The following is a 26,071-nucleotide window of genomic DNA, read 5'->3' as shown; positions in this document are numbered from 1 at the left end:
GTAGACCAGCAAGTCCTGTGTTCAGGAAAAATTGTTAATTGTCTCAGCCACACCGTCCAACACAACACCAAGCGTTATCAAGCTAGACCGGGAGGCTGTTCAGTATGTCTTGCCGAAAATGTTTTTACAGTTATGAAGGAAAGATAAATATTTGTCTGGTTTTCCTACTGATGTCTTCCAGGTGCTCTGTCTTAGCTCTGGGATTATGAAGTTTCCTGATGGACAGATATCTTTACTTGTTGCTAAAGCTACAGTAACAACTGTACAGTAGCTGCTGTTATCAGCTGGCTCTGCCTGAACCAGTTGTCCAAAGCTCCTGTACTAACATCAGAGGTGTAACACACCCCCGGACAGGGTTCAAGTTATAATCCGAGCTTCTTGGGGGTCTCTACTATACTAACTAAAATTACCGTCAGAGAGAAAGAGAGAGAGAGAGCTATCAGTGCTTAGTATGTGACATTTCTCTCTCTCACTCACACGCAAACGCACAAAGACACACGCAGCAGTCCACTACTTGCCCTAGATATCTGTGATTGCAACAAAGTTTAAGTTTCAATAGAGCGAAAAATTTCATTAAAGACTATATATATATTATATATTGCTCAAGGAGAGGCGCAATTCCCCCCTTATGTATAATATTAAAGTGTAATTATTTTAGGTACTGCTGGCCGTCGGCACAAAGTAGCAAGCACTGTTATAATTGGAGGATGCAACAAAAAGCCAATAATACTAAACAAATAAGCAGCAGTCAATAGAGTGTCTAATTCTAGTATAACATGTTCTCGGGTCGCAGTCTCAACCTGTTAGTTCAAAACTATGTGCACCACAGTGGCTGATGGTGGAGAAGTGCAACCATCCTGTCAGTCATGCAGTGCGCAGCGTAGTTCATTAGGAATGTATGCTTATTTAAGTCTTTTTAATGTAAATAATGGTGCTAATTACAATGAAAAATACATTATTTGTGATTAAAAATAATGGTTCTCTATAGTTCTCTATAAATAAATAAAATAAAGTTGAGTTGATAAATGAATTACTGACCCCCACAGATGAATGATTTTACTGCTTCCGTGGGATCTCAGACCCTCCTTATGGGAGCCAAGCTCCCATGTAACTTAAACCCTGCCCCCAGAACACCAAAATTCCATGCACACCTGCACAACTAACTGAGCTAACTAGCTAGCAGCAGCTACTGTTAGCAGTAGTAGCTAAAGTAACTGCTAAAAACAAGTAAGGCAATCAGTCCATCAGTAAACTCCATGAATCAGAGAAAGTTGAGGCAAAGCAGCCAAAGGACATCAGGGAAAGGGAAAAACAGAAAATATTTTCTCCATAAAATATGACCCAGTTCCACCAAAATCAGTGAATAAAGTTATAAAGTTGTTTTTATACATTAATCAGTGAGACCAAGTCTTGCATAGCCAGCCTTATCTCCACACATCGATTCAGCAGGGCTGTGCCAGTCCTGCGTCCTGCCCCTGGGTAGAATTCCTGGAAGTTGGCCAATCATAAGAAACGGGGCTTTAAGTAGTGTTAATTTTGTCAGCCATTTTAAAATTTAGTCTTAGTCTTATTCCTGTGTCAAATGTCCTTGTTAGTTTTTGTCATATTTTGTCCACTGTATACTATTTTTTTTAGTTAAGTTTTAGTTGACTAAAAGTCTGGTTATGTTAGTCTTATTTTAGTCAAAAGAAAATCAAAGTATTTTAGTCTAGTTTTAATCATTAAACGTTATTTTAGTCTTTTCAAACTCATTAGTAGCCTATAATTTTGATTAGCATTTTGGTCAATCTGCTCTAACCAAATTAGAGATATGATTTGAATGTTAGCTTTGTTCTCATTTTTATTGCAAAGGACAAATTAACATACCTCAATTCTCAGGTGGGTAACCTTGACATGCGCTTCAAGTTCGTAGTGTTTTTTTCCTCTCTTACTCTAACTGTAGCTTTCAGGCTTTTTATTTGCTATTTAACATTTATTGTTGCAGGCTAATTTTCAGAAAACTTTTAGCAAATGCTTTCAAAAAGTGGTGGGGACATGTCCCCAGCGTCCTCAGTGTAAATGACAGTTATGCTTTCAGGGGAGCTCAGTTTTTTTGGGGGGTTTTTTTGTGATGGGGGGAAGGGGGACCAACTGTGATTCTTACTGCTGAATCATTCATAGCTGAAAGCATGTAGGCCTGGGGCTGATTGTGAAAGTATCAGGCATGTTTGTCTTATTATAATAATAGTAATAATTTCTATTATCATATGTAGCCATTTTGCTACAATTATGCTTCACACAACAGCTGTGGCTGTGTTTGCGACCTGACCTTTCTTTTCTCTGTAAAAGGGAAGAATTTAGAAGTTGCGTGGCGCTGCAGGGAGCCCCCAGCTGCAGTAGTGCACCTACATGGATCATTTGTAATATTCATCCAGCCAGAGGGAACGATCACGAACCGTTCACAGCGTATCGGTCGTATTAGCGACACAACCCCTACCGGAGAGGGAGTAGGGCGGACCAGGGACAGGAGATCTCGGAGCGACTGGCCAGCTGCCTATGGTCAGGTGATAGTTCCCTCTGGCTGGATGGCGCTCCACATGATCCATGATGATAGAGAAATATAGAGATTAATGGCAATGTCAATATTTTAGAGACCCCCGAAATATCACAAATCATGCTTAGGGGAGCTGATATCTAAGCACCTCTTTCTTCCTAGCATGTTGTAATCATCACCAGAGCTGGCATCCTCCACAGCACAGTAACGTTTTCCTTACGCATCAGGCGTCACCCCGGGCGGCCAGCATTCAAAGCACAGGAAGAAAAAAATACTGCTGTATTAACACACATTTTTATTTTATGAATTACATTTTACTCAATTACATTTTTCGTCAATAATATTGCATGTTAATATAGTCACAGGCAACGTTTAAGGACATTGTCGCCGCCTCGTCTTCGTCTCGTTTTCGTCAGGGAAAAAACCTTGAATAATCTTTCATTTTGTTTTGTCTGAAAGTAACACTAGCTTTAAGGAAGGGAGGCCTGCACAAGCTAAGCAAACCCCTTCTAATGCACAACATGGGTCAATCTAAAATCCTAATATTTTCTTAGAAAAATTGTAAAATAGATGTACATGCATCAGATGTGCAAAAGCAGTTTGAAATGTGTTGCAGGTGAATAGTGGTCTGCAGTAAATATGTTCCTAACAGCAAACAGAAGTATCAAATGTTCCATAGTGAAAACATATGGTTCATTTTTGACCCATGTGTGTAAAATTGATGTAGAAATACAAAACTGTGTTTCTTCATACAGTAAGAAAGTAAAGCTAAAAATAATGATTTAAAAACAAGATAAGTAGTGACAACTTGAAATTTTAAATGATGAAATAAAATGATTTCAAAAGATATAGCAAAGAAACACTCAGCCATGCATGATATTATACAGGAAATGAATATTGGTCATTTTTGACCCATGTTGTGCATTAGAAGGGTAGTGATACAAAATGTTTTGATTTTTATTCAAAAAGTAAGAAACTTATACTGAAAATAACTTTGTGATGATCAAAAGCTAGTTAATTGAGGAATACCTGGAATACTGAATGATGGAATTCATTTATTGCAAAGACAGAAACTAAAAACTCAGTCAGGTCACCCATGTTGTGTATTAAAGGGTAAAAGAAACAGGAGCTAAAATAAAGTATTCAGATAGAGGTTGAATACAGGTGCTGAAACAATGGAAAGCATGAGAAAAGAATGGGTTTTTCGAACATTAATGCATGTAAACATTTTATAGTAGACACCCAAAATAAAAGTATGAACCTGAAAATAATCATAATATGGGACCTTTAACAATTGCACACTGAACTACTTGATTAAAGTTTGGGGAAAGAATGTCATCATGGTTAATGTTAGGCAACTAAAGCCTTGTTGATGAGCCTCAGCCTAACCCTGAGGCTCAACTACAAGGCTTTAGGGTACAATAATTTTAATGGTAAAATAGTAAAAGGCCTCTCTCTCCCATTGCTGGTTGAAAGGTGTAACCTAACAGAGAATACAACATCTAGTGTTAGATTGTAAACTGCATATTAATTTTCATGTGGGCATGGATGTTCATTCATTGATTATTAGCACCTTGTATTGTCTGACTATTTTTAGTCCACATACTGTAAAAAAAGGAAGAACTGCCTAAGCCCACATGTACGTTATCCATTTTCATATACCGAATGTTTCTCGAGTTATATGAGGATGATGGAATCCTGTGAGAATAGATCTAATTGATCCAAATAATTTGGATGTTTGCTCAAAAATGTCTTATAGGTTCCCTTCAGAATAGATTTAAAGCCCGGCTCTGTTTATAAGATCTTTTTTGACAAGAACTTCACGATGTGAGTGAGGTTAAATTTCTACATGTAATGCTGCCTAAACCAAGTTTTTCATTTTGTCGTCAGGGTTATGTAAAAGTTATTGCTCCTCTGCATCACAGGAAGTAAATGATTGATTGTGACTGTCAGATAAAGTACCAACTGCAAAATTGAATTGCAGTGTGGAATTATGAGCAGATGGTTTGTTTGTGTCTCTGTTATTGTTTCCTCTTCCAAAATGTGGCTGTATTAACATCTGTAGGTAGCAAACTAGGTAACTACTGCATACATAATGGGAAAAAAAGTTTTAAGAAAACCTATCCAACAGCATAGGAAGACACAGAAAAAGCCATGATGCTATTTAATGTATTTATTTGTTTACATACTTATTTTTAGAAACATGCCGGCCTGTCTATCAGGACCAGCCTGCTGTTTTTTATGAGTAAAGTTTAACCACGGGAGTGCCCACGGGAGTGCCCATGGAAGCGCGGCAACATGCCACTTACATGCAATTAAACCCCCCCCCAAAAAAATCTAAATTAAAGGCAAAATAACTAATAATATATACTTTTTAAATATGGAACTTTTTCCTTGTAATACCTCTTTTCTGGATGATGATTATATAAGCCAAGAGGTTTGTTTAATGATGTTGAAGTAATACTAAATCACGATGGATCCATGTATTAAATTTGCTGCACCAATACATATACGGACACTTTACACACTGCTTTTGCCTTTTTAAAATATATTTAAGTTCATTTATCAACCTGGGGCCCCTGCTGTTGGGGACAGGAGATGTCAGCTAACTAGTCGGTGTGGCTCCACTGCATTTGCAGAGAAATTCTCAATTTTCAATCTAGCATAGGGTTATTGGCACCTGCCCTTGTCGCTCATCTTCCATATGATGCACTGACTAATCTAGCGCAGCCTTCCTTACCTGCAAATGTGTTTAGTGAAGGACAGATAAGACCTGTCACATATGAAATCTATTTTCATCCCCACCTCACCTTCCTGGTAATGTCCTGACTGATGTAATAGCCACAGCTGATGTTTAGACATAAATGGGGAAGGAAGTTAATAGAACATTCTAATATCATTGCATACCTTGAACCGACTAATTTAGAATGTTGATGCCAATTCGAAGGTATATCTCACACATGGCTGATCTGATTTTTACATTGTTATTTGAGAAATCTGATGCAAATTTGTGTTATTTAAAGGAACTGTACCAATTTATAAATGCCCCCTAGTGTAGCTGCAATTACATGTAAAGAACTCACATAACTCACTTAACTGGGCAAACTGCAGGGCAAGCTGTCATATTTATTCTTAACCCGTTAATTTCTAAGGGGTTCTGCCTGTCACAGCTAAAAATATATTTGAAACCTGTAATTTACAGTGATTTTTAATTTATTTGGTTTGATTAACTAATACAGTCAATTTTTCAGGTGTCATAAAAGCTACATCTAAGCCATCCTTTGATGTTTTTGCCCAGAAATTAGTACTACTGCTTAATCTAAGAATGAATGGAGACATGTAGTTATGTTAAGTTTTTAATCACTGCCAATTGCTGACCTTAAAAAATCAATTCATTCTGCATTTTGCGATAATTAACATGATTAAAAAAGATTATGGAGGACACTTGACAATCAACAATGAAAAGTGGGGTATGGAAAGCCACAATGACAGTTGTCAATTCCAGTAGTACTTAATTAACACAGAAAGAAAAAGAAGTTGAATTCATGTTCCCTGCAAAGTTGTTGGATGTGTTTTCTGGATGCACTACTCTACTGAGGATCAAAATATTCCTAATTATAAAAAAAATAATAATTTACTTGTAACAAACAGTCTGAGCTGGCTTTGTGGGCACTACGGCCCAGAACCTGGGCTGATTTTCCAGGGATATGGTTGCATTTTCTGGTTCAGAATGACACTCATTTGGATGTTACACGCTCCAAAGCACAGATACACAAAGTAATAGCCATCCATTTAGTGTCTGGGTCAGGGTCTGTCTTGGTAAGAGGTTTGTACTTGAAATTGATTTCAATAGTAAAGCTTTCAACTGCATACTGCATGTATTTCCAGGATGAATCCCATACAGTCAAAATTAGCATTACAATCAGGAGAGACTTCATCTGAGCAAATAAATAATTTGTTGACATGTGAACAATTAATTTGAATAGTATTTAGCAATTAGACCCCATTGTGACATCATGGTGATTTAAGGAGTTGGTGAAGCCCTATGTTGTATAGAAAACCCCCCAGAATAGAGTCTAGATACTGGTGATGGTGATTTGATGAAGAAAATGCTGAAGATATGGATGTGATGAGGACTGGACTTCTGATGAGCTTGACCAGGCCCCAGATATGATGAACTGGAGAAGAATGAGGGCCGCAGCATTTTCGCACTGAAATGATAGCAGACAGTAGCAAAGAGGAGAATAAATTACAATGATTGGCTGATGGAGACTGTGGCAAAATCTGGGTTCAACTAAAGAGTGAATGCCCACAGTCAGATTAGAGGAGCTGTAAGAGAGCGAGAGTTGTCAATTAAAAAAAAGTCTACCTGGTTGAACTTACACTGAGGTTCATTTAATTTTTTCTTTTTTTTTGCACGTTTCACTTTTTTGTTTTACAGTTAACTGTTAATTGGGACAACATGTTCTCATGCCTTTTGAACTAATTTACTGGACAAATATTTTTCATAGCCCCAAGTTAGTTTGACTTTGTTTCTAAAGCTATAAAGCCTCCTCAGCACTGAAAACATAAATGCCAATAAACCCTCAAGTCAGTAAACAATGATCACTTTTCATAGAACAAGCTATAGCTACTAAAAGGGCTTTCTCCAAATCCGCACGGTCCAAAAAGAAAACCAGAATGCAATAACTGCAGTTGAAAAGAAAAACAAAAACATAAATCAGCATTTTATTTGTATTGTTTATCTGGTGGCTATGAATGGATGTAGCAAGAAACTATTTCCTCTGCTCTTTGACAGCATTCCTCTCTTTGTGTCTCAGCTAACAAACAACAAAGCCCAGCAACAAACAGTCTTACAGACAAACATTTGGCACTATGATCAAACGCATATCCAGCCATTCAAAGCCTAATCATGGAAAGACAAACAGAAAAACCAACCTGAAACAGACGGCATGAAGGGAACACATTGTCTCAGCAAAATATACTTTTCCTATTTATATCCAAATAAACCTCTTAGAAAGTAAGATTAAGGGATGCAGGACAGATGGCTGGGCTGGGTTACATTGCTTCAGAATATTCACAACTGAGGGATAGGATCAAAATCTGAAGTTTAACACTTCAGCAGCACCAGGCTCTTACTGTACATGCAGGCATTTGCAACTGAAACATGCAACAAACCTCAAGTCAAAGGGTAAACAGTAACTGACTTTTAATTCAACTTATAAATAGATAATGTGTTGTGTGCAGATTTGGCTTGAGGATCTTATCTGCTCTAAGCTTGCGTTGCTGCTTGCAGCAGGAAAATAGAATAGTCTCCTTTTTTTGCTTCTGTCTTGTGTTGGGGTGAGGCATGTTGCCAATAGTAGTCAAAATCTGAAACAAATCAGTGTGCTGATTTTAAAATTTCAGTCAAGTGAATTACAGTTGGTTGCTTTGAATTACGTTTCGCGGCACAATTTTTCTACAGATGTTTATGTATAATGCTACAGTGCTAATAGGTAAAGAGCTCACACTAGCAGTGACATTTAAAACCAAAATTATTAGTTAAGTCATCGTAATTACAGAATGCAGAATTTCACTGCAGGGGTAATGCAAATTTGTTTGGTGATTTGGTGAAGTACTAAGGGAATGGAGAGAAGTGCAGACACCAAAATAGAGAAAGCAATCACATTAGCTGTGAGGAGTGGAGGAGTAAACTGATTGGCTGAGTAGTGTGATTGTGTAGGTGTGTTAAATGCTGCAGGCCAGACTGACCATGATGTGTAAATCCTGCTGCTCGGAGGCTCACACCTTCCTAGTTCAGCTGGCCAAGCCTTTGTTGATTGGGCTTTGTGCTAGTGATGCTGATTAATTAAAGTACTTTACTGTTATGTTGTCTTTATACCTGAAAAAATGTGGTTCTTTGTAAATGGCACACAGTAAGCGAGAGCTTTGTTAAGCTTGCTCATAAGTTCAACAGTCATGTTGAGCCACAACAACATGAACACTCAAAGACTATTTTAGATCAAATTGCATGTTTATTTTAATAAAACACCCACAGAAATCATGACTAATTACATACAGTATTGTTAAAACACATGCAAGTAAAATAACATAAAATAAGTAAGAAAACTGGTTAAACCCAGCAATATTTCAACCATTCATAAATCAATACATGTTCCAAAACAGTCCAGTCTAGGCTTTTCCTATGAGAGGCCCCATGAGAAATAATTCATACTTGGTCTCACACACAGCATCATAATAGCACACGTATAGCAATATACTCTTACATAAACACCACTATACCCTCATGCGTGCACTATCATACTCTCTCTCACACACTAATGTCTAGGTCATAAATCATAATTACTTACACAACTATACTTTCTTAAAAATACTATCATTCTCATTTACAGACACTATCATACTCTCATGCATACTCAATAATATTATTTACAGTAGTGTATGCAAGATGAAATGGTGCTATGAATGAGAAAGAATGATGTTTGCATGAAAAATTTTAGTGTATGTGAGAGAGAGTATAGTAGTGTGTGAGAGAGAGTATAGTAGTGTATGTGAGAGAGTATAGTGTGTGAGAGAGTATAGTAGTGTACATGAGACAGAATGATAGTGCATATGAATGAGAATAGTTGTTTGTGTGAGAGAGTTTGATTGAAACGGAAGCGAGTTTGATTGAAACAGAAATGGGAATAAATTCTCAGTTGCTGAATGGCTATCTTTGATAAAGGTAGAAGAAGCGGGAATTTAGGTGGTCCGCCTTCTCAATCATGATTGACATGAGAAAATGGTGGACCGGGAGCGACTTAATGAAGCCATTGGCCTCTTAAATAACATTTTAAAATCTCCAGCCGTTGTCTCAACAAGGTCAGAAACATTGCATCAAATTCGTCAGCCCTCGACAGGGGCTTCCTCCGCGGCCGTTGAGGAGGAAATGCGGCGGACCTTAAGAGCTGGATCATCAGGCGTACCGTTGTCAGGGAGCATCATCCAGTGCTAATGTTAGCCTTAATGTGAACCAAGTGATGCAACCTTGATATCAAACTCAGCAGTACTTTGGTGGATGGGCTTCAAAGTGAGCAGATGGAATAAGGTTTAATCATATTTAGCTGCGGATTTGTTTTTCATTTGAGCCCCAACAACAGCTATTGTTTAGCTAGCTTTAACTGTTAACGTTAAACGTGCAGTGCCTGCTCACAGGAGCCGATCATAGACTGCAAGGGCGACTCCCTGCGTTTTTAAGATAACGTTAGCTAATTTAAGTTAGTGCAGTAAGTTAGTGCAGTGCTTGTTAAAAAGGTGTGTCTCAGATGGGTTTCCATCACAGCATTAATAACACTCAAAAAATAGACAATAGCGTAGATACTGCTAGTTTTCATTTCAACTCAGCACATCCTTGCATGATGACGATAACTACAATATCGGAGCATGTAAGCCCCGCTGTTGCAGAGCAGAGAGGCTCGCGCTGTCTACTTTACTGTAGCTTGTTCAAAGTTTATTCATTCTGAACGCATGGCGTGTCCAAATTGCACCAAAAGCAACACTGTACTGCCTTGGGTCCGCAGCAACACGCCCGCCACGTGTGAGGTCAATTGGATGAACTTCTTGATATAATCAAAAGACAAACAGACACAAAGATTCCTGCCTTTATTAGAGAGATAAAATATACTGCCTGGCTAACGAACTGATCTAAATTAACAGCTAGAGCTGGGCAAGTAGCAGCATATTGAAGGAAACTAAATCATTAGTCAGAACTGACCTAGTGTTAAGTCAGTCATTTTCGATTAACATTACCAAACACCTTAAAATGACAACTAATTTTGCATTTTGCTGTCAAACCATTTCATAAAGTCAATTAATTCAGCATTGATCCAGCTGCTCTTTTAAACGTTAAAATCCATTATAATCTGATAAAATTGCTAAATAAAAATGTAGTGTTTTTTTAGGATGTTTGATCTCCTGTTTTGGCATTAGACTAACTGGATGTCAGCCCACTTCTCACATCTGTGGGAGAAGGGTGAGGCATGAGAGTAGGCTACACTTGGCTATGTGGGTATTCCAAGAATCATTTTCATTGGTAAACCACTTTAGCAAGAGTACAGATAGCCACACTTTGAGGAGAAATAACAATAAAAATGACCATTTGCTACATTTCTTGGGATGACTACTTACATTGATTCTTGTTTTATATAGTTTAACTAGACAAGTAATATAAACCAAATAAATCTGTTTGTGTGGTCGTTCTATGTCATTGATTGTTTATTTTCTCTTGACGTGAATACGCAGGTGTTCCAATTACAGTTTTATGTAATGCATTATGTATTGAGAAAAGGCTCTTTCAAGTAAATGTTTGATTGTCTTGTCTTGATGCTCAGTCACTTTGTTTGCTAAATGACTACTTGTAATGATGGTGCTTTAATTTTTAGGCATACTACCCCAAATCAAGCCTCTGCAGCACAGCAAGATCCCTGTGATACCATGACTACTAACCAACCCTCTGCAGCACAGCAAGTGACCTGTGATATCACCACCATAGCTAACCAGCCCTCTGCGTCACAGCAAGCATCCAGTGTCATTCACTTAGATAGTGTTGCCACAGAGGACCAGACTCCATCAACTAGCAATGACGATTATGCTGCCTACCTTTCGATCATGACTTCCATCTCAGACCTTTCATCTGATGATGAGGAATTAAACCAGGCTACAACGGCTAGTCTTGAGAGTCATGCGTAAGTGACTAAGTGGTTAATATGACAATGATTTAATTGAAAGTGCAGTCATTTTAGATACAGTGGTAAGAAAAAGTCAATAAACTGGTTGGAATTATCTGTTTTTCTACATTAATTGGTAATAAAGTAAATAAAGTATAGGCAAATACATTGTCTTTAAGCTAAGAATGCAAACTATTATAATATTTGTTGTCTTGATTGAACACAGACATTAAACATTCAGAGTACTGGTGGAAAAAGTGAAGCCTTGCATTTAGTAATTGAAGCTCTTCTGCTAGCTTACACTGAACTAAATTTTTTTATACCTAGTTGAGCATTCTGTGTTGTGTTTCTTGAGTTATCTTAGTTAAGTGGCCACTTCTAGGCAGAGTAGCCACATAACAAAGTGGTCTCCATTTATAGACAGTTTGTTTAACAGTGGTCTGATGAATATCTTAACTCTTTGAGATGACCTGGGAACCCTTTCCAGCTTCATGCAAATCAACAATTCTTGATCATTAGTCTTCTGAGAGCTCTTTTTGTGAGGTATAGTTCACACGAACAGATGATTCCTGTGAATAGCAAGGTTTGCTATTCACAGGAATCATGATGACTTGATGAAAACTTGATGCACATCTGGTATGAAGAGGCTGTGGACCTTGGTGGCCCTAGGAGAGAATTTTTACAGTTGCTCATGGAAGCCTTGGCTCTGTCACCAATGTTTGAAGGAAGAGATGGCAAATTGAACTTGGCTTTGGACAGTTCAGGTATTTGCTTTATTTTTGGTTCCAGTGTATTGTGTTTTGTTTTTCTCTTTTTCAGCCCTGGTTTTGTCCTAGGTTTTGTGTCATCCAGTTCATCCTGTGTTTTGTCTTCTATGCCATGTTTGCTTCAGCTTTAAGACAAGATTGATACTTTGATGCTGGCGGGGCCATTGCTGTAAGTCTTGTCCATGGCGGTCCTCCACCAGGATTCATTGCACCAACGCTGTTTTCTCGTCTAGTTGGTGGCAATTCCTCCATAAAGCCTGTCTTGGAAGACATTGCCAATACAGACCTATATGAGAAGATTAAGGTAAATATGATCTAAATATAAACTCAGGTTACTGTTTCACCTCACTAAAACTAATGTAGGCTAATCCAAAAATTCTATGTTCATGAAATTTTTAATATTCAGGTTTTGATCTGTTTTAGGGGCGTTCATTCACCTGCTGTTACTGAAATGTATTGTTAGTCTGACAGTTGTTTCTATTATTTTTTCCGCCCCATTCATTTCAATGATGGAAAGCTAAATAACAAAAACACCTTTCTGTATAATGCAATACAGTTTAACAGCACCAAAACATACATACATACAGTAGAATCAATACCTAAATGGTTGTGTGGTAGTGTTTTCTAGCAGAAAAACACCTGTCAAGTAGAACCTGCAGAATTTTTACACATTGCATTCTTGCTTGTTGAACTATGCTTCAGTTAATTGTTTCTATTGTGTGGTGTTTTTAGGTGTCTGAATGCACGTCTTTGGATGAACTATTACATGCCACTGAACCATTACAAGATTACCTGGCAAATGCTGGGTGTCTCAGGTCATTGAAATCCATTAAAGACAGAGACCTGCTGGTTGAAGATATTCTCATGTTTCAGGTGGCCCACAGAGTCTGCGGGGCACTTGAAAGGTTTGTGTAATAATACAGAAATCAAATAAGGGAAATTTTATTTAAAGTACAACAAAACATTTGAACATGTACTCTGTATTTTTAATTAAAAGCGACTGTTTATTCTAATAAACTAAGCCTACAAGTAAACTCAAAGAAAACCAGGTTCCAAACAACACATTACTATTTGTAAAGTATGCTGTAAAATAAGCCATTTGCACACATTTCAACAACAGTTTTCACCATTGAGGCATATTACGCAAAATGTTGAACAATAACTTCAATGTAGTTTTTCTCCTGGTTCTTCTGATTGCTAGCTTTTTTGGACTTAACTGGATTTGAAATTATGTTTGGCAAGTCTTAAAAGATTTATTTTGGTTTCTCAAATCAAACATAAGGTATTACATGTTTTGCCATCCTAAATATCATTGTAAGTTTTGCTGGAATCTTGATTTAATAGCTTTTATTCTGCATTGGTGAATTAAGTCCAACATTATATGTCTCTTAATGTGTCTCATTTTCATAGATTCAGGGAGGGACTAAAGACCCTTGGTGTCCTGGATGCAATCTGCATGCATCCGGACAGTTTTAGACCCTTAATGTGTCACGAACCATCCCCACTCACTGCTGACTTAATGGATCACCTTTTCCACATCCGGCTGTCTGCAGTGGGAAGCAACAAGAGAAGGGCAGAGGAACGTGTTGTTCCCTTCTGGAGAGATTACCTGCAGGATGTTGAAGGTAAATATTCCCGCTTGTAGATATGGTACTGTCTCTTTTGTTTTTGTGTACAAATACTGGGGTAGGAGAAACTACTTGGAGTACTAATTGTAATGAATATTTATTATTCTCAGAACATGAATGAAAATGATTTTGGTTTTTCACTAACCTTTGCTTTAGTTCAACTTTCTTGGCTAATTTGTTCCTGTATTTTCTCTCGTTTCCTTTCTTTCTTTTTTCCCCTTTTTAATTTATTCTTACTTTTTATATTTTGCTCATCTTCCCTTCCTCTATCTTCTTTACTCTAAGTTTATCTTTGCAGTCTGTCCTGTACAGAATTGTCTTTCCATTACCTACCTTTTGGAACATTTTATACGCTGTTTTTTTTCACTCAGTCTCTCCTTAACTCCTTTTTATCTGGTGCTTTCCTTTCTCTGTTTCTTTGTCTTTCATTCCTTTTTTTTTAGCTTTCTATATGGTACTTTTACCTTTTACTGGTATAATTACTGCTGTAAATTCTCATTGTTCTCTTTGGTGTGTGGTTCCTTCTTTTTATGTGTGTTAGAGCAAGAGGGACCATCAAAGCTAAGTAAAATCTTAGCTTTTGCAACAGGTGCAAGTGTCATCCCTCCAGTTGGATTCTCTCCTCAACCATCAATTGATTTCCTGCATGATCAGTCTGTCAGCTCTAGACGTCATTTGCCTATGGCAAACACCTGCATCAACTGCCTTAAGTTACCACTGCTTGACACATATGAGGATTTTAGGGAGACTATGGACGTTGCAGTAGGTGATACACAGGGTTTTGGTAGAGAATAATGGAGGAAACAATGCTGTTGAGGATGTTTCAGTTATATTAACAAATGAGCTACTGTTTTTATTAAAAAAATATTGCATTTGATGCAAACTATTAGTTTGAAAATTGAATTGCTTTTTCTGTGATAAGCCAGAACTTTTTTTGTTTTGTTTTTAAAACCAATGCATTCATATAAAATTCATATAAAATTTTCTTTATCCTTCAGATTCCTTTTTGTTCAACTAACTAAAATAATGGATGGATAATGATATGAAAACAAATTAAAATGTTAGTTTTCAAATGTTAGCCATTGTGAACTGTTTAGCACTTTTCATAAAAGCACTATATAAATGCAGACATTAACAATTTATCTTTTACAAAGCATCCAACAGGATTCAGGCACTAAAGAAGCTGTTCACTAAGAAAATTTACCAGGCCTAAAAATGTTGTATGCCATGGTTACTGTCATCAATTAGTGGGTCTACTGTTTCTTGAATTCTGTTCATAACTGCATGATCTATACTAAAGTCATTTACTGGAACAACAATATTGTTTTCAGTCTCTAAGTGTACTGGGGTGTCCTCATTGATTTCCAAGGTATCATTTCCTGCAAAAATGTCCTGAATTGCACCAGCTTCTGCACTGTTAAGAACCCCTCTGTGCCACAGTTGAAGAGGTGTTTGTCCTCCATGGTTGTTCCACTGATTTTGGAATTCTGCAGCTGCCCTTTTAACTCTTGGCAAGTAGATGTAATGTAGACAAAACATATGGAGTTCATTTGTAGAATCCAGTATGCCCTCATTTTCCATGAAGATGAAGAGGTTGCTGAAGTGGAATGAGACAACTCTATTTAGCTCTGCCCACAGCCGTTCTATCCTCTGATTGTGGACACTGCGTCCAGTAATGACACTGCCTCTATTCAACCCCCTTCTCTCCAGCATATACCGGGCAACCCCTGTGTTCTCCATGCCATGGTCACAGCGTACTCTTGAGGGAAAGCCAAAGCTCTGTACACCAGTACAAAACAGTTCCAATACACTTGATGCCCTGTTGTTATTGAGACACAACAAGTATATGATGGTCCGACTATAGCCGTCAACACATCCATGAAAGACCATTCTCCACCTCACCAGCTTATGGTTTCCATCTATATGCCTGTGGAAAGAATAAATTACATGATTACTACTGTTTTTAGCCCTGTGATACCCTCCAATGAATTGTTACACATTTTTCCTTCTGCTTTGGCTCTCATGAAAAGGTCATGGGGATGTTTGTTCAATCTATGTTTCCATTCAATAGATACGCTTTATGTAAAATCATATTGTGTAAATTGAATACTTTTACTTGAGTAACATTTTGAATGCAGAACTTGTAATTGAGTATTTCTACACTGACGTAAGTACTTTTACTTAAGGTAAACATCTCAGCACTACTTCCACCACTGTAATGAAATACATTACTTTATTACCACTGAGTGTATTTACAGAAAACAAACGATGTAATATCACAAAATACTCACCATAATTGATTGGGAGTTTGAACATTATAAATTCTTTTTCGAATTGCATGTCGGCGACGGAAGGCCCGTCCAATTGGGTCAAGGTGTTGCAGGCAACGTCTCACACGCCAACGCTGAATTCTGATGTTGCGTGTTCGAAGGCTTCCTAGTACATACCTTTCTCCTGCATTTGGAGTAATTTGAAGAATCCCGCTAACAATGTCAGTCAAGGCCTCATCAGATATTGCTGTATAGGTCAGTGGTCCAATTTGAAGTTGCTGTCTGTGTCTATACAGTGTCCTCCTGCTGATTCCAAAGCATACAGCTATTCTTCGCCAACTCATTCCAAGGGACAAACAGTACGTAATTTGTTCATACAGTATATTGTATTGAGGCCGACCAGGATGACCAGTTGTGATTGTTGGTGGTACTCTTGAAGTAAACATATCCCTTCGTCTCATTTCCACTGATCTTGTGTTTTCATATGAATTTATGATGGAACAAAAACATGTATACAGTGCCTCCAGTGCACCTAAACTTCTATGACTGTCACTCCCTTCTAACCGCACGCTATTTGACAGGAAGAAAGAAATTGTCCGTGTGTATCCATTAAGCTCACAGAAGAGTCTTTCCAAAATCATGCTGTCTTGTCCCATACTGTCACATTCCCTTCAGCTGCTGATTTAAATGCTCCATATAGCTCCAATTAAGCTAAAAGTGGTCTGAGAGTGTGCAGGCTTTGTTTTCAAGGATGTGAGCCAATCAGTGAATGAGAATTTAAACTGGCTTCCTGTTTGATCAAACTAACTTCCTTTTCAATTATACTTTTCTCATATACACTACTATACTCTCTCACACACACACACACTTGTTGTGAACAAACAGTGTGGATTTGTGCATTGTATTTTAAATAATTTGGAGGCTCAAAATTCCTCCTCTCTCTCTGAGAGAAGGAGGGGGGGTGAGACATCAACTCTGAACAGACGACTGAAGAGAACCCAAAGGAAAAGGTGAAAGGTTGCTTTCCCTAAGTGCTGTTTCTGGGCAGTCTGATAGTAAAACTGGCCAACTCCGATGCCGCAGCGAGATAACGCTCGGTGCCTGACTGTTAAAATGACAAAAGAAACACTCAGAGACGGAACTCTTCGTAAGAGAGGGCCTAAACTGCGTCCCACACGTGTAACCGTGGCAACTGACCTTGCTCTTTTTTTAATTACCTCACATCAAAGGATATTCTCCTCTTCACACCCAGGTGTGAGAAACTCCAGGACACCAGGGACAGCCCTGAACTCCTTTGTGGGTGTTACGACCCAGCTCGTTAAGGTAAGGCAGTAACAAGTGATTTGGGAATGAAATGAAGGGGGCAAAAGGACAACTGAATTCTGGTTAAAGTCAAAGGTTTAATTAAATGAGTTGACTCAAGGAAACACAACAAAAAGAGGCTATATAGGTGCTGACAAAAAAAAGGAGAAACAAAAGAGGGTCTACTGTCCAAAGACAGTAACTCTGCTCAAAAAACACTAAACAAAAAGGAGGTCAGCACCTATATGCTTTACAATAATGCAAAGTAAACAAACAAGCAATGCTCAAACAAAACAGCGCCCAACACTTGGTGTGCTATCACACTATGGATTTACAAAGGGGTGAACTGACTGAACTTGCCACTTAGACAGGCAACAGACAGAAACAGGAAATACAAACACTCTAGATATTCACTACCTAACAGAGGTACACAACCAACAGCAAGGCAAACTGATCACTGGCTCAATCGCCCCAGACTGTGGACACACAAACTATTTGTAGTCCAGCCGGTGTTGATTGGAGAGTCCTGGGTGGCAGGGTCGGTCGAGTCACAGCCACACCAATCACAGACGTCAGAGAACAGCAACCAGGAAATAGGCGGTCCCAGCTCCAGAGGAACCAATCCTCGACATGGACTCACACAGATGGGATTTGCATGACAGCCAGAAGCACTCAGGAACACAACTACTTTAAGGCAGCCAGTGGTGGTGGTAACAGTGGGGACAAAGGAATACTGTCTCCTCATGACTCAAAAATTACCTTGTTTATTTAAATAGTCTTTTAGTTACTCAACTAGGTCTCCCCACTCCATTTTAGTAGTTATGTTACCATGTTGTTGTTGTTGTTTATTTGTTGTTGAAAAGAATCTAAATAAGTTAATTTTGCAGTGTTTTAATTTTCAGCAAGGTCACCCGACTTTATTAATTTTTTTTGCAACCAATGCTTTGTTCACAATACTTTACTTTACTTCCTTTAGAAATTCAATACTTCTTTTTAAGAGGCAGAAACCTTGAGCAGAACCATGGCTCAGGGTGGGCAGCCATCTGCCTCGACCGGTTGAAATGATAATAATAATAATAATAATAATAATAATAATCTTTATTTGTAGAGCACTTAACAAGTGTGAAGACAATAATACCCGAGAGACAATAATACAAAAACAATACAAGATAAAAGCATGAAAACATTGAAAAGACTAAAATACACGTTTAAGTTAAATATAAAATGAGTAAAATAGAATAAAATAAAAGGGATAAAATAAAGTCAAATAAGATCGGGAAAGGCTCTCCTATAAAAGTATGTTTTAAGAAGGGACTTAAAAGAGTTCACTGACTCAGCTGACCTGATTTCCTCGGGCAGGCTGTTCCAGAGCCTCGGGGCCCTGACAGCAAACGCTCTGTCCCTTTTAGTTTTCAGTTGAGACTCTGGAACCGATAGCAGACCTCTGCCCGAGGATCTCAAGGTGAGTGCTGGTGTGTATGGGACTAAAAGTTCCGAAATATAACAAGGCCAGAGGCCATGAAGAGCTTTAAAAGTAATCAACAGAATTTTAAAGTCAATTCTAATACATACTGGTAGCCAGTGTAATGAAGCTAAAATAGGAGTAATGTGGTCATATTTCTTTGTTCTGGTTATGATGATAAAGAAATGCCATCCTATACTCGATTAATTTTCCAGCTTGAATTTAATGTTAACTAACCAAATTCCACAGCTCCTGAGAAAAGATTGTTTTAGGGTTAAGCAAAGCTATCCTCATGTAACCCGAGCTCCCCCAAGTGGACAAAATAAGTATTACATGCCATCGTCTGAAATGCCGTTAATGTATAAATATCACTCTGTATTTATCTGTCCATAATCTGATGCCATTCGTGTAGCTTGCTTATATTCTCTAAGAACGTGTAACAGCCAATATATCCAGAAAGCTAGTTAAGTTCCTCTCATCTGTGATTCATTCTGAAATGCTAACCTCAAAGTTGAACTACTGACAATTGTTTTCCTTTTATCAAGTGCTTAAAACTAAGAACGGAACAACCGTTTGACAATTAAGGTTTGATTGTGGGAAGATATTTGATTACAATACGTGCAAATAGTTTTGATGAAATATTAAAAGTCAAAGACAAGACGGTCCCTCAGGAAAACCAGAAACAAGCCCTCCGTCAGGGGAACAAAGGACTGCCCTCTGGGACCACGTCCTAACAGACAAAAGCAGTCCTCTGCTTGTTCCTGGCTCTCCAACTGCGCTTCAGCACGCGCCCACCGTGCCCCCTCTCACGGCAACGCTCTAAGATTCGACCTGGCGCAGCAAAGGCTTGTTCGTTTTCAAGCCACACACGTGACGTGCCGCGACCTCAGCTTTTCCTTGTTTCTTTACTTGCCCTTTATTTACTTTGATTTTGTTTTGTTAAAAGTTATCAGTCCGTTAAGTTTCACTAGTTTAATTGAAGAACGACCAAGTTCTTTTCTTTTAAGCTTTTTTCGTCTAGCTAATCCCACAGAGGTCGGACCCGACCTTGTGGTCCAGCAGTAACAAAGGACGACCAAACCTCTGACCCGAGCCAGGGTTGGAAAGGCCCCCACTGCGAGTTTCTTCAGTAAGCCGACAAAAGACGGACCTCCAGAGCAATTCCCTGGCATAGAAAGCGACTGGCTGACGGCTTTAAGCTGTCCTAAACGAGAACGCACGGAACTCAGCCAGTATGAGGCCGCCTAACGTTACCAGCACCCGGCTGGAAGAAGCGACAAAGACCAAAACCTGCAATCTGTGGTAAATGATGTCCCATAGTTGTTAATAGATTATCTTTAACTCTTAAAACTCATAGCTTGCGTTCATTAGCTGCCGTATGAGTCAAATCCTCCCCACAATAGAAACCCACATTCTCATTGTTTAGCCATTGTTTATTTCTTGGATGTATTTTTTAACTGCATTTTTATATTCACCTTAATTAGTTAATAAATTTCACTGTAACCAAAGGAATTGTGCATGTATTGCCTGTCTCCAAGTCCCTGCAACGAGAATTTACCCCTGCGATATGAGACTGACTGACTGATTTATTTAAGATAATTGAGCGATTATTAACTAACTGATCACTAGTGAATAATTGTATAATTATTAAAACACTACCCAGAGGTCTGGAGACTCTGGGTTAATTAAAACTCCAGTGGTGCCCCGCGAAACGAGAGATTTATGTATTAATATTTTCTGAATATTAAAATTCATAATTTTGTATTAATTCTCATAAATTTATTAAAACATAGTAGACATGCAACACACTACTATGCTATCTCTCACACACTATTATACTCTCTCACGCACTACTATACTCTCTCACATACACTACTATACTCTCTCTCACACACTACTATACTCTCTCACATACACTACTATACTCTCTCACACACTACTATACTCTCTCTCACACACTACTATACTCTCTCTCACATACACTACTATACTCTCTCTCACATACACTACTATACCCTCTCACATACACTACAATTTTTCATGCAAACATCATTCTTTCTCATTCACAGCATCATTTCATCTTGCATACAATACTGTAAATAATGTTATTGAGTATGCATGAGAGTATGATAGTGTCTGTAAGTGAGAATGATAGTATTTTAAAGAAAGTATAGTTGTGTAAATAATTACGATTTATGACCTAGACATTAGTGTGTGAGAGAGAGTATGATAGTGCACGCATGAGGGTATAGTGGTGTTTATGTAAGAGTATATTGCTATACGTGTGCTATTATGATGCTGTGTGTGAGACCAAATATGAATTATTTCTCATGGGGCCTCTCATATTTTCCAGTCCTGCTTGCACACGTCCAACCCCGTCTAACAAACCACCAGGGACGCGCGTCCCTCTGGAGCTCTTTTGCTGTCAACGGTGAATACAACAACAGTAAATTAGTGACCCAAACCTACAACCACTGGGGAATTTGTTCTTCTAACAGAGCAGGGAAGAAATTCAGGATTCTCTTCACTTGTCTTGTATCTGGCCATCAACAAATCAGGGAGGCATGATCCCATACTCTCTGTCCACTGCCAGTCTGTTTCCACCAAGTGGTTTCACACTGCAAGCTGGTCACTCAGGGTTAGATCGGTTGGCATGAAGGAAGGCGGGTGGCAGGGATACACATATTCACTGGCAGGAACTGTGGCTAAAAGAAGGAGGAGCGGAGAGGCCTGCGTACACTAAACAGCTTAGTGTAAATATTTGCCCTTAATATTCAAATGACTTGACTAGAGTTAAAGCTTTTCTTTGAGTAAAGAATAATACCATAGTGATAGTACTTCACTTTTAATGGATATCAGCTGTTCAGCGCTCATGAAGTCCATACCCTTTACATGACACAAAGACATTTGCAGGATTCAAATTTCTAACTGCACTTGCATTTCTTTTATGTACTTAATGCAAATATATGCAGTCCATTTTGCAAAAGGGAGTTGGAAGTTTATTAGTCAATCAAAAAACACATAAAATCCTCTAAAATATTCCTAGCAACATAGTCACTGCTACACCAGGCAGCTTAACTGGTTGGCGGCTAGTCTAGCACATTGACTCTCAATACCTACAAGATGTGTAACATGACTTCTATAAATTTCATGCTTCCATCTGAGTTAAGTGGAGACGGGTTGTTTGGTGTCACTGAAAAGAAAGATGCATTTTACTTGAAACATCTTGTCGTGCAGTCTTGCAGCTTTACATTTAAAGATTATATGAACTGTTTATATATTCACCTTCAGTGTGCGGTTTAAATTTACATGATGAATATGTCATTTTAGGATGATACTTAGCTGTGTAAATAAATTCTTGCTACATATTAATTTCAAAGCATGTCAATTTGAATTTAAAGGAGATAACATTTTGTTTCCTCTTTTGTTTCACAGGTGAATCAAATATTGGTGATAAAATGTATACATGGTCTGACCTGATTTTGTTGTGCACTGTGATAACAAGCACAATGAGAAACTGAGAATCCACTGGCAAATAAAGAAACTAGATCAGACAGGGTTCCAGAGCAAAAATCCCCATCATTAGCCTTAAATCTTAAGCAATTAGTAAATGTAGCTACAGCTCAGGGGGTTCTATATTCTGCAAAATGGTTGATGTACCTTCTGCAGGTTACTGAGTTTTGGCACCTCAGTGGCATTTCGCTCTTAATTAGAAATTCTATTATATCAGACATGTAAGATTTTCCCCCCTCCCAATGCTTTTGAAAGTTTTCACAGTAAAATGTGTATTTAATGTATGGTAACTTTGGTCAGCTGGGTATTTTATAATTTATAACTGTTTAGATGGATGTGGACAGTGATAAAGTGAAATTAGAGGGTTCCCAGTTATGTAGACTTTTTGGTGGGAGATAAACTCACGTACAGAGTGCCTTACAATGGGGGAGGATGACCTCCAGATTTACCTTTAAATGTGCTGTAATTCTGCTCTGATTTGAATTTGTGGCTTTCCTGAATTCCTTGCAAGGAGTTAATATCCCAGGGGGGTTGTGCTGTCCATTAACATTTTCCAAAGTGCTGCCATAACTAAGAAGATTCATTTTATTACAAAGTGTAGCATTCATTTCATCCCTAAAAAGCAATTATAGCACACATTTTGTATAAAGCCACTTTGTCCTGGTAGAGTTTTAATTTCGTTAAAGACAGAAGCTGAATGCTCAGACAAACACCGCTGTCAGTTAGGGGCTAAGATTGACAGGCGCTTCTTGACACTTTTTTTCTTTCTTTTTTGTCCTGCCCAGCAGCCTAGTATAGAGTATGATGAGCTGGATACCATATTGTGCCAGACAGATTTTACTTTAACAAGAGAGTATTAATATAGTCCTTTGCCTGTTTTATTATTTGTTTAATTATTTATTGATTTGTCACCGGGCCGGACAGAGCGGAAGACATGGGGATGGGGGGGCACAAACAGACAGCACAGAGAAAGGACAACACCTGCAAGCGAACGGGGATGGGGGTGGGGAAAACAGGAAATAACTGAGGGGAACACCAATTGCAGAAAGCAACGAAACCTGCAAGAGAACGGGGAGGGGGGTGGGGAAAACAGGAAATAACTGAGGGGAACACCAATTGCAGAAAGCAACGAAACCTGCAAGAGAACGGGGAGGGGGGCTTGGTGCGGAGAAAAAACAAACAAACACAAACAAACAAACAAAAAAACAGAAAAAAAGACAACCAGCCGAACAGCAGCAATAAACAGCTGAATGAAAACAAGAAACAGTTGACTGCACAGCCATGAGTGTTGGAATAATAACAATTAATTAAAATAAGTAACTGAAAGAAAAGCATAAAGAATAATTCTTTCAGGGACAACCTAAATTTGTGTGTGTCTATGTGTGAGACTGTGTGTGTCTGTGTGCGTGTGGGTGTGTGTCTGTATGTGTGTGTGTGTGTGTGTGTGTGTGTGTGTGTACGTGTGCGCGCATAAGCCTGTTAAAGAATGTAGTTGTTAGGTAGAGTGGGATGCCACAACGTGCGGTAACGACCCCAGCAACAGGCAGGCAAGAACCCCAGTAACCAATAGGGGTGGGAGAAATAAAAAAATAAAAAATAAAAAAATGATGCATCGTGACGCGAACACGGAAGACCCCGACCCATCCAACAGACGCCCAAAACACCCAAATGCCAACAGAACGAACCTGCGGAAGAGCAGAGCCCAGACAGACCGCGGCGTGCACACAACAGAGACCAGTGCCCCCCTCCCCAAGCACCACACCGCTGCGGAGCGAACAACCAAACCGCCAAAACGCAATCATCAACATCAATGCACAAGTGACGAACCCAACCCGCACACTGCACGAGCACGGCCACACCCAACATCCTCTTGCGTGTCCCACGCGCGAGGTCGAGAGAACGAGAGAGAGCGAGCGGCAGAACACGACGGCGAAAGCCAGCGGTGAAAAACACCAGCAGCAAGTCCCAGCCCGGCAGCAAACGTGCTGTGCAGGTCACCATGCACCCACCAATAAAAGTCCGCCGTCCCCTCAACCGCCGGAAAAATGAAGGCCGCCCGCGCCAGCCAACATCCCCCATGCACAGCACGTCCCCAGGCAGCCTTGCAACGCCAGCCAAACCAGAAACGAGGCAAAATCAACTAGCCCAGCTGCATGTCACCATCCGTCAAGGGACGAGAGTTCCAGGCAAAAGCCCAGAATAAAGCGGAGCCCTGCCCCACACGCACAATGCACATCCCGAAAACTAACTTAATACTTCAGTTACAGAGGAGTCCGACAACCGGCTAACAAAGAAATGGGGAAGCATGGATCTAAGCCCAACGAAGCAAACCTGGGACACAAACTATTCCCTCCAAGACAATGAGGGAATGCCTCCCCCGGATTCCAGTGCACAAATTAATGCCCAGCAGCCCCCCAGAGAACCCCACCCCCAGTAGCCAGGGCACCCCGCAACCCCACAAAGTGCAAAGGACCCAGACCACATGTCCCGGGGAGAGCTGCGCTCCGCCCCGTGGGAGAACAGCAGAGAGCTGTGCCGGGGAGCTCCCCGCCTCCAGGGAGCGATAACGCGGCAGAACCAGGGCCGACAGTCCCCCAGCCCAGAGCCAGCAGCTCCCAAGCTCCGTGAACCCGAGGCCAGTCCCGCCCCAGACGGGGTCCCGCCCCCCCACAACACCGGCCATGTGCCCCAGGGACTCCAGAATGCCCCCACCGCGAGAGAGCCGGCACGGGGAAGCAGCAGGAGCCCCACCCCTTCCACTACCTGACAGTTATGGGGTGCCTGTGTCGCAACTACCCTCCAATTTTAACTGCACCTTAGTTACCACGCACCTTCTCTTTACTCCCCCATACAACACTTCACAATCCATGACATGCATCCAACACAATACAATACATTTACAGAGGCAGGCGGAGGAGTTGAAGGGGTTACCTGGGGCCCAAACTGTCAAACGCCAAATCAGTGTAAAATGTATCATGATTCTCCACTGAGAATACTACAAAAAAGAGGGGGGGCAGAATATCACATATCAGGTCATAACTGCTAATTAGCTCAGTTAGCTGTGCGGCTAACTAAGTGGTATATTAGCTATTACTATTACTATATTATTATTATTATTATTAGCTATTCTGAAATTGGCACCAGAACTGCAGACTCCGAGACCAATGGAGTCCAGTTTGATGTCAGGGGTATACAGTACTGAGGTCATTACCAGTGGCGCTGGCCAGGACAGGCATCAGAGAAGCAGCAACAGCATGCAGAGCCAGAATATTATCACATGTAAGGATTAAGGGTTTATTACAACCAAACCAGACTTGGTGATTGTTGGAACAGTGAAAAGACCAACCACACCGGTTGTGGTGAGTTTTATTTTGTTTCTGTGGAGTTTGAATGAAGTGTGTTTTAAGACTTAACAAAGCATGAGCATATCTACTGTGTTCCCAGGATCCTAACCTTAACCCTAGAACTGGGGAACATAGGACATAGGACCCTGCGAAGATAAGATCTTTTGTCATGTAACCATTATGTGCCAAGACAGCAACAAAAGAAGGCATGGTATACAGTTTTATTATTATTTTATTATTCTGTTTGATAAGGAACATAGGTGTAAGAATATTTCCTTTCTTGACATTTTGTGAGTTTTGTTTATTTATTAGCTAAAAAAGCTTGTGTAATGTAGCAAATTCACTGCTCGCACACATCTCCCAGCTGAAACTATTGGGAGAAACCTGAGCAATACTATTGGCTACATACAACAATTCATATACAGTGTAATGAAAAAATACATACAATTACACAAAAATAGAAACAGAAACAAGAAAGAAGATGAATATAGAATATAATAGAAAGAAGAATACATGTACAACTAAATAAAATCCTAAGGAAAGC

The 26,071-nt window shown here is 39.4% G+C and overlaps 1 protein-coding gene across 1 annotated transcript; it reads left to right on the top strand.

Annotated features, from left to right (window-relative positions):
* Positions 1-11,008: 11,008 nt before the first annotated feature.
* LOC123986742 (G2/M phase-specific E3 ubiquitin-protein ligase-like) lies at positions 11,009-14,431 on the top strand. The gene is made up of 5 exons (XM_046075085.1): positions 11,009-11,259; positions 12,153-12,312; positions 12,741-12,913; positions 13,419-13,633; positions 14,178-14,431. Exons 1-5 carry the CDS (start codon positions 11,009-11,011, stop codon positions 14,429-14,431), a joined length of 1,053 nt encoding a protein of 350 aa, XP_045931041.1.
* Positions 14,432-26,071: the final 11,640 nt, after the last annotated feature.

This window comes from Micropterus dolomieu, linkage group LG18 (assembly GCF_021292245.1).
Source record: "Micropterus dolomieu isolate WLL.071019.BEF.003 ecotype Adirondacks linkage group LG18, ASM2129224v1, whole genome shotgun sequence".
Lineage (NCBI taxonomy): Eukaryota > Metazoa > Chordata > Actinopteri > Centrarchiformes > Centrarchidae > Micropterus > Micropterus dolomieu.
Note: the sequence above shows the minus strand (reverse complement) of the source record. Positions and strands in the feature narration are given on the sequence as shown.